We start from the raw sequence: 10,042 nt of genomic DNA on the forward strand, positions 1-10,042 counted from the left end.
TGAGCCTGCAACCATCATAACTTGCTAGAAGCATTAGCAGCTGATTGAAAAAGCTATTATGCTAATGTATTTTTGTAAAGACAAATGATCAAAACTGTATATTTACTGCAGGATATAGGGACCATTAGTTTTGTATCAGTTCCTTGCTGAAGCTTACCGTCGCATCACTTAACTCCAAAAAAAAAGTAATTTTCTATTTTAAAGCAGAAGATTACTGGCAAGCTGTAAACTGTATTGATCGAAGGCCCCCTAGAAACACACGGGGAGCTTTTAATTTGCTGTGCATTTATTGCTGAAGCTTAAGTGATTTATCCTGGGGGTTCATTAGCCTCATCCTTATGCTCTGCATGTGAAACCCAGCACCATAAGCAACCTGCCTTTTAGTCTCCTCTTCCCCAGACGCCTCCAAAGTTATCAGAGGTAATCCAGCTTTCAGAACATTGTCACGTACTGTAGGGAGCAGCTACTGTGGGAGTAAATGAGAAAGGAGCTGTCAAGGAGGGGCAGTCTGTCGACTTCCCCACATAGCAGGCTTCTGACATACTTTTCCCTTTAAATTGGTTTTAAGCCATGCTAGCGTCATGGCTCTGGGCTCGGCAGTGATGGTCGGTTGGTCCACTTCTTTGGTCTAGACTGAAATATCTCAACAACTATTAAATGGATTGCGATGGTACAGATATCCATGGTTCCCACAGGATGAAGCCTAATGACCTTGTGATCCCTCACTTGTCATGTTGCAATAAGTTTTCACTTCTACAAATACAAGGAGTAATAATTGATCTTCTTTGTCCTGTCAAAAGTTTTATAGACGTCCCTTTTATAATGGTTTATGGGGAAAATTGCTTTTTGGGTCACAGGGGATTTTTCAGTTGCAGTACCACGAGTGGGCACATTGGCAGCCAGGCTGTGTGGCGGCCATAGACTGTAAGACGTAGGCACCGTGACGTCACTCATTGGTTTGTAGACTGCTGTTTGAAGCCTTGAGTTCGGCATTTTGGCCAACGTCATCTTGGTTATTTGCAACCAAAGGTGACACAAGAGGGTGGGGCTAAGTACAACCAAACGATTCAACATTTTTAGGCGACCAAAAAGGTTATAATTAACTTTCATGAACTGAAAACACACTGTGAAAGGGTTAAAAATGTAAGACAAAAACACGGACAACTCCCAGACCGGACAACGCCGTGGTAGCAACCTGTCAACAAAGTAGCCACGCCCTAAAGCATCCCCTGCTTTATGGTCTATTTGACTGTAATGAGACCATAATTTACTAAATGAACATCATGCTGTATTGAAGAAGACTTGAAACTAGAGATTGAGACCATAAACTCATGTTTACAATGTTTACTGAGGTGATAAATCAAGTGAGAAGTAGGCTCATTTTCTCATAGACTTCTATACAATCACACTTCTTTTTGCAACCGGAGGAGTTGAAATTCTCATTACATCCTGACAGCAATCAATAAATCAAATTCTCTGACAAAAAAATTTTAAAAATCCAGTATCTGTTGCTGTCACAGGACTGGAATAAGACCGTCCAATCATTTCATTCGAATTAAATGGTTGGACGGTCTACCTGCCTGTCTACCTACCTGTGTTATGTGTCACCAGAGTCTTCCACAAGCTGCTAGTTTGTCAGCTGTGAGTACTAACAATAGCCATGTTCACTGTTTACCTTTTATTATGATAATTTTGAGGGAATGACTTTGGAGGGAGCGGACGGACTGTCAGCGTTGTCAACTTGGCAGACTCTTGGTCTTGTTTTTATGGAACTAATAGCATGTTTTCTGTCTCTCTCTCTTGTCTCCGTCTGTCCCCAGGAGCAGCCAGGGCTTCATGCACATGAAGCTGTCGCGGACGAAGGAGAACAAGTACATCCTGGGCCAGAACAGCTGCCCTTTTGACAGCGTGCCCGAGATCATCCATTTCTACTCCAGCCGCAAGCTGCCCATCAAGGGCGCCGAACACATGTCCCTGCTCTACCCTGTAGCCATCAGGACACTATAGTGCTCTGGGTCACCTGCAGGCGTCGGCCCCTGCGGTACCCACTGGGCCACCCTGTGGCTCCTCGCTTCCTGTCCCTCTGGACGGAGCCCAGTGGGCTCGCGGGAAGACGAACAGTGGCATCCCAAAAAAACTGCTGATCCCGACTCACCTCACTGGCCGACGGATTCCAGACCTGTTTTGAAGGCCTACTGCATACCATCTTACACATACAGACTCAATGTTGCAGAAGTCTTTATTGTTTTTTATTTTATTTTATTTATGACACCCACTTCTTTGCATCACAGACTGACTATCTGATGAACAATCATTTCATTGATTATTGAGCTGATTTCCCTTAGCACTTAAAACACTCAAAGAAAAAGAAAGGTACAACATTGTGTCACTGGGGGTTTACCTTTTATCATAACATGTTGTACCTTTTTTCCTAAGAGTGCACTTCATGAGCATTGTGTGTGAACTAGTTTGTTAGCTCATTTGGTTCGGCTCTGTTGATACTGTAATTGTTTGTAAGGGGACTTGAAGATTGTAGGAGCCGTGTAAGGGAAGCGACGTTTATGAGGCATGTTGGGTGATATTGTCCACATGGGCCCCATACAGTGGTCAGGATATTGAATAAACCGGCCTTGTATGAATGGTGTGTCCCCAGCTGCGCGGAAATAACAGGCCTGTGAGCAGTGCAGACTGATCTCTCTATCTTGTCATAGTGCATGCTGTCTGCTATCCATCACCGAGTGGGTGTATCACACCAATGACAGTGTAAGTACCATAGTGGTGAGACAGGCAGGAGATCATGATGGATGGGTCAACCCGTCTGACACAGTACAATTGGTTGAGGCTGGAGACCAGAGCCTGTCCAAATGGACCAAATTAGCCCCGCTATCCCTCCTTAGAATGGCTTTGCATCGGGAGAATGAAATATGCCTGCATTGTCTACCTCAGAAAAATCTATTTCATTCGCCCATCTGCAGATCAATAGGTACAATGGGATTGCAGACATCGATCTGCCCTCCCTTCGACATTCCCAATTCCCTTAAAAATTGCGTCATCGGTTTTAGGAACATGCTTTTTGAAACCAAGATATTTTTTTTCAAGCAGATTTTTCCAGATCAGCAATTGTATGTATAGTCACTAATATGATACTGTGTGATGTCAGTAACAAATGTTTGGTTAATGCCTTATAATGCATGGGTCAAATCAGTCCGCTAGATCAGCTGATTTCCAGTTCTGCTTTTAACGATTGTTCTGTGACTGTAATTTATTCTGGGGTAATTATTACTGATGTGTTACTCCTTTCGTGATGGCCCGTCGGCCCCCCTGCCCTTTGCTCCTCATTGTCCTGTGCCGATGTGATCGTGTTTTTTGGGACTACTCCAGCCTCTTTTTACTGTGGTGCTTTGCATTTTTTTTTTTGTTCTTTCAAGTTCTGCTAAATGCACGTTTGCCTCGGTGGCCTGATGACCGGGACACGAGTCACGGTGTCTCCTGACCAACTGGGTCGTCGAGCCTCGCGTGAGAGACGATCGCATATTATTCTCCTCCCCCCGGACCAATCACAGCGCAGCCTGTTCGAACTGGGATAAACCACCTACCTTCATTCTGTCATGCTTCCACTTTGCATTAAAATCTCTCTATCACCTACCCTTTACTACCAGATGTGCATACATGTGTGAATGTGAGTGCATGTGTCCAGTATATGAGAATGTGTGCACAGACTCTCTGAGTTCCAGTGTGTTGTTTTTTTGTTACCCTGCTGGTACAAACTGGTGACAGCCCTTGCTTGAACCTCTTTAGTTGTCAGAACCTTTTTTTTTATTTCGCCCTTAAACTCAAGAAACTAGAATTCAGCCCCATGACTCTTTAATTTTAATTTCTCCTCGTGTTTTCTCATTAACCACATTTTAATTTAGCAACTCCTAGGAATGACATGTCTGTCTTGTGGCCTGCTCTTTGCAGGTTATTGTAATATTTTTAGTCCCCAGCATATAATACTGCTGACCAATTACAGCAAGAAGAATTCTAATGAGAGTGCTTAATACTTGTAACAAACTGCCTCTGCAGAGGAAACCTTTGTCAGTCTTGTGAGTTGCAAAATGCTGTGGTTTAATGAGCAAATCCCAGTAAAAATGGAAATTCTAGGGGGGCTTTGGTCCAAGCTGAAAATGACTGACACTAGGAATTAGAAAGCGATTAAGCGAGCATGACCACTCTATATACAAAGTCAAATACATTTTGGCTTTCTCCGCTGTGTGCTATGCAACTATAAACTGCAGTCATTGAAGGGAAAAATGATTGGAGTGTGTGCCTCCACCAAATGTTTATGACAAATGTGATGGTACAAAAATGTCCACCGGTAAGTAATCCGCAGAAGTTAAAGGGAATAGTGTGCAGAAAGTTGGATGTATACAGACGTTTATTTTGTTGGTGCAGTAAGTGAGTAGACAGATGTTGCTGTCATTAGATAAGTATGTCATATGAGGGCGTCTGTTCACGTGATGAGGCAAACTCTGCAGCTTTATTAAGGAATAGTATGTGATGTCGAAGTGGACCTATGTATTTCCTTGAGAGCAGATATCCTAAGAAGAAATAAAACTATACGTGTGATGTATCCTTTATGTTCCGAATGTTCCCTGTTTAAGAGATCAAATGTTGACAGTAGAGGCTCTTTATTTAGTTACTGCTGCTGCTGCTGATGAGTGTTACTCTACTATAGGAAAGAGCCTGCACGTGACGGCCGCACTGCCTAGAGAGAGGCCTTAGCTTTGGAGAAAGGGAAAATGAGAATAGGGGGGAGGGATTTGCTGCAATCAGCAGACACACTCTTCACATTCGTATATTTCTATTATGAGAACCTGAAAGAACCCTTCTCCCTTAGAAGTGTCTTAAAGTGTGTGTGTGCGCACAATTGTTCATGCATGAAACAGTGTTTGTGTGTGAGTGTGTGTTTGTGTGTACTGGTGTAAGCAACCATCAGCCATTGACTTGCCCCGTGTGTCTTCACTTTACTGTGGTAAAGTGGCATGTATGAGTTTCCTCTGTGTACATTTCCGTGCCACGTATGTATGCACTACTATAACATATCTCTGTACAGTCCCTCATGGCCAAATGTATATACTGAATGTATTGTATGGGGACATAGAGGCATCAAGGTTCAAAATAAATAAAATCGGGTTTATGAGTTAACGTGTGATATAATGTTTCACTGATCTTTTTTTGTTTCCAAACTCCAATCAAATTTAGCGAGGGATAAGCCCCTTTTACTGTGCCTTCACCATCGCCGGTTACCATGGTGAAGCCCCCTTTGACAAATAGTGGAGAGCGACCATTGTTTGAGTCAAGGACAGAAAGCTGCAGCTATTATCAAGCCAGTACTCCAGCACTTGTTGTCCTCTATTGATCCACTTTGTAGCACAGTGCTGTAATATGTTTTTTTCATCCCAGAAGCATTTGCTTGATGTGTATCTGTCTGAAGCTTGCTAGTCCATATTTCCTACAGTACAGGTTCCCTGCTTCCAGCAATCACATCTCTGGCCTTTTTTTTCAATAAAGAAGTTTATAGCAGCATTTTATGAATGAAAGTTAACTGTAAATTTAATGAAGTGTAAATCATATGTGATTCTTGGCATTACGGAAAGTCTTTTCCTCAAGTAACAGATAGAGGACATTTCAACCAAGAGGAGACAGAAAAGTAGAGTTGATTTCTAATAGTAACACTCTATTTTATAGGTCTGTAAAATCATTTCCTACTAGAAAAACCCTGTAATTAGGTATAGGAACACTGGTAAAAATCCTTTATAAAAAATAAATTAAAAAGAGTCAAATTTAAAGGTCTTATTGATAACATTTTTATGTAGACGAATATTTAAAAAAATAATAATTCATCCACAGAGCCTGTAGAAAGATGCCGCATAAAAGTATGGCAAAATTGATCATTTTGAAAATTTGGCGGGTCCAAAATTAATGTTTTGTTTATCTCTGTGGGAGATATCTGATGTTTGGTTCCCACTTCTAACAAGGCTTGTGAGCCAATAGTAAAATGAAGTTGGTATCACATGGTATCTCTGGGTCAACAGTTAGTGTGAAAAAAAAAAGGATAAATGGCTGAGATTGACGGTAAGTGCCTGGCAACGACTTGTTGTGAAGTAAATGCAATAGAACGGGTGGAGGGAGGGAGAATGCGACACCTAGTGGCTGAATGTTATCACTGTTATCAATAGCACCTTTAAACCCAAGTACTTACTTATTTATTGTTGAAAACTCAATTCTCTATTTGATGAATTGTATGCTTGCCTGCTGACAAAAAGGCCGTCTAGGTTATGCTATCAATTCTTTTTTTATCATACAACTGGAAGTGTACCAACTGAACAATGTCTTTATATTTTCTCTATTTCAGTGCTGACATATAGAAGAATACCAGCAAATCTGTGTTTCATGGATGCTTTGCTACAACAACAACAACAACAACAAAAACAATCTAGTTGATTGTCTTAATTGTTTTTTAATTTGCTTCTATCGTATTTCCCATGCAAACGCTGTCCTTTTTTTGGACTGCATTACTTTACTTTACAGCCAGACACATCACTACGATACTTACGAGCTATCCCTCCCTCTGGGGTGTTACAAATGAAACTGCTCAGAGTCCAGTTCTGTTAAAAAGCAATTTTACCAGTGAAATCCCTAATCCCTTACCCTAAAATCCCTCTCAGAACTGTTGCATTGTGACAGCGGAAGCAGCTTTTTACGCTGCACATTATGGCCGCAATACATCAGGCGGGCATTCAAGAAGGGCACAGACATTCACAGAAAATACATTCACAGTCTCTCGAGTCGTTGGATAGTAGACTCAATCTGTAATGCACACATCTCAAGTCTGGCCTCTGAGAGCCAGATAGTGAGTACTTTGTCTTTGTGGCTCTGACAGTGAAACTGTTTGCAGTTTGTCTGTGTGCAATAGGGAACATTTATTGCGCCAATTTATTTGTTTTATAGATACTTTTCTTTGGAAATGGCTGGGCTAGTTTCTACATTAATAATAATAATGCAAAAAGAGATTTAGTACAACATTGTTCAACAACAGCACTATCACATGATTATGCACTGCATTACTTCTGAAAATGTCAGTTTCAAATGTCATTTTAGATTCAGTAGTTGATTTTCTTCAAGGAGTGGAGTTACTGTTTTAAGTTTCTCCCTGTGGCTTGTTCATGATCTTTGCCTCTCCCTCTGCTGCAGCTCTGCTCTCCTCCAGAGAAGATCTTTCGAGGGTTAAAAGCACCTGGGATGAAATGCATCAAAGACGCTTTTGTGGACAAAAAGAAGGGGGAAGAATAAAAGCAAGGCTTGAAAGCAATGAATGGCCCACAAGGGGATAAAATGGCCTCGTGTCCATCAGGAGCTCATTTCATATTCCGCTCAGTCACGCCAGGCAGAAAGCAATCTCAGGTAACAGACCTTATGTTAATAACACATGAGTTGCCTCCTTTCAGAAAGACAAAAGCGGATGGAGGGCATTATACCAACTCCATCCTTTCCTCCTCCTCCGGCACGTCGGAGGATTTCATCTGGAGAGAATAGTGTTGGTATTGTCCCTCTTGTCTGTGAAGGCTTGATTAGAGGAGCTTTTACACCATTTCAAAAGGTCTAGCATTGATGATTTCTATTGGCTTAACATATTGCCTATAATGAGACGGTGCAGAACCTTGCTCATTACCTGAATCTCAGGTCACTGTGGGAGTAATTGGGCAGATCTGTGCCAGCTTCAAAGCTGCAGGCTTCATTCATTAGGAAGACACCTTTCCAGTTGTTAAAGCCATTTCCTGTTCCTGCTCAGAAGTGGGTTTTTTTTGCAAATATTCCTCCAGCACAGTGTCATTGTGATAGCATATTAAAAAGGAAATAACACATAGGGAAAGTCTCACAAACATGAAGAATAATGCGTCTCTTCATCGCTATTCAAAACCTCTTTGACCAAGTGTGGCGTGATAACTGTGGCAAAACCCAATGAAGAGGGACTATAGTATATAGGTGGGAATAGACGAAGAAAGAGAAATAACAGCATGTTGTTCATTATTTCTGCTCCCTCTGAGATCTTCAAAGTTGGTGGTTCACTTGTGACGACGAGTGCCACCAGCAGGTGCAATTTATCCCCCATTAAAGAGGACATATTATGCTTTTCTGCTTTTCCCCTTTCCTCTGTGTGTTATATAGTTTTTTGTGCATGTAAAAGATCTGCAAATGTACAAAGCCCAAAGTCCACACAAAAGGGAGTTACTCTCCCCCACCGTAATGTGGCGATGTCACCAAGTAACATATTTTGCATAATATCTGCCTAGCGGCTAGTTTGGCACGCCAAGCTCTCCTCCACTATAACAGTTAGAGCAGAGTCCAAAGAGTTTGGTTCGGTTCACCAATCACAACAGAGTGGGCCAATTGACCAATCAGAGCAGGTGATGGGCATTTCGGTGGAGGTGTAGAGCTCAAACAGAGCGTTTCAGAAAGAGGGTGAAAAAAGGTGCTGCAGCACAGCTGGTATGAGAAAAGTAAAGTGTTTTTTTTAACATTAAAGTATGTAAACATATTCTAGTAGAAACCCAAAATACAAATATGAACCTGAAAATAAGCATAATAGGTCCTCTTTAAAAAAAAAAAAATGTAAAGATTCACTTCTCTCATGTGTTGGAAGATATTTTGCTGCCATGTTATCTTTATTCCTGTCATTTTAGTGAAATAAATATACTCCAGATGTTTTTGGTCTTAAATGTCTTACCTTGATGAAGAGGGTTTGAAAGAGTCGGCAGGTGCAAACAATACTTATTGGTTCATAATGTCAGTTGTCTCTTCACATAAGGGTGGCTATAGAGGATTTAATATCAGGCAAGGTCCTGAGAGATTACATGTAGTCAATACTACTCTCACAGCTGACAACAAAAGGGATATTTTCTATACTATGTGTGACGGAGTGTTTCCATGACAACTTCACATGATTTTCCCACAGTAAATCATTCAGAACATCCTGAAAGCTGCAGTTATGAGGCTTGTGATGGCAGCCTATGCATAAAAAACAGTAAACAGACAATAGCGTTTAATGTGTGTGCTGCATCTCATACCACATTTGACTTCACAGCTTACTACTGTAGCAACAGAGACAAGTCTAAATGGAAATCAATGCAAAACTATTCGACATTGCTACTGCTTTGGTTTGAAATCCCACTATTTTATCAGTGCTCCTTTTTAATGTGCTGGAAAGACAATGTCACTTTTATTCACTATCGTTTTGTTGGAACTGTGACACTGTTTCTTTCAGCACAGTGGAAATGCTTTATTTTTAAAATACCCTTGGAGGCAGTTGGAGGTGGAAATTGCCCGCAGGTGTGCATGAATATAAAGCGGTAATGGGGACAGACGGACACAAAGCGCTGTTTGGGTGCTGTGCTCATGAAAGGGCAATCCGCTGATTGAGCTGTCACATTCACAGATGCAGTAATAAAACTAAGCAGGGCAATTACTGTAGATGGAGAACGGTAGGTAGCAGAGGGGGGGCACGCAATATGTCCTCCCCTAAAATACCCTGATGGGAGACAACGAGACAAAGCAAATGTAGCCTTCTGTAATAAGGCTGAGGGGGGAAAAAAAGGGGGGCTCAGTTAATGTTAACAAAGCTCTGGCAAGCACAACATCTCACAGGATGTTAATGAAGCCATCACCTTATCTGTGTAACTTGCTTTTTATGTTACTGGCTGTCTACGCATATTGCCTTCTTTGAAAAATGAAAGCCCAAAACTACAACATTTATAACAACCATTTATCAAAGACAGAGGGCAGATCAAGAGCACGATTTGAAATTTAGGGAAAAGAAGAAAGAGCAGATAAACGAGCAGTGTGTCGGCTAGGATGACTTCTGATAATCAGGCATGTCTGGATAGAAATAAACTACTGCATTGCCATCTAGTGTACAAATACATGAATTACATAGGTTTGGTAAATAAAGTGTGTTTTTTTTAGAGAATAAGGGACACATTTTAATACTGCAACTAGGGCT

The 10,042-nt window shown here is 41.4% G+C and overlaps 1 protein-coding gene and 1 long non-coding RNA gene across 6 annotated transcripts in view; both read left to right on the forward strand.

The window, feature by feature from the left end:
- Positions 1-5,187, forward strand: part of shf (Src homology 2 domain containing F) — a 108,898-nt gene extending 103,711 nt beyond the window's left edge. For all 5 annotated transcript variants that reach the window (XM_074611142.1, XM_074611160.1, XM_074611152.1 and 2 more), the window contains one exon: positions 1,821-5,187. In XM_074611142.1, coding sequence (XP_074467243.1) covers positions 1,821-2,007 — 187 coding nt within the window. In that variant the 3' untranslated portion in view covers positions 2,008-5,187. The remainder of the gene's footprint in view (positions 1-1,820) is intronic.
- LOC141753017 (uncharacterized) overlaps positions 1-10,042 on the forward strand; it is a 602,052-nt gene that overhangs the window by 259,538 nt on the left and 332,472 nt on the right. The window lies entirely within an intron of this gene.

The sequence above is a fragment of the Sebastes fasciatus genome, chromosome 2 (genome assembly GCF_043250625.1).
Source record: "Sebastes fasciatus isolate fSebFas1 chromosome 2, fSebFas1.pri, whole genome shotgun sequence".
In the NCBI taxonomy this organism is placed as follows: domain Eukaryota; kingdom Metazoa; phylum Chordata; class Actinopteri; order Perciformes; family Sebastidae; genus Sebastes; species Sebastes fasciatus.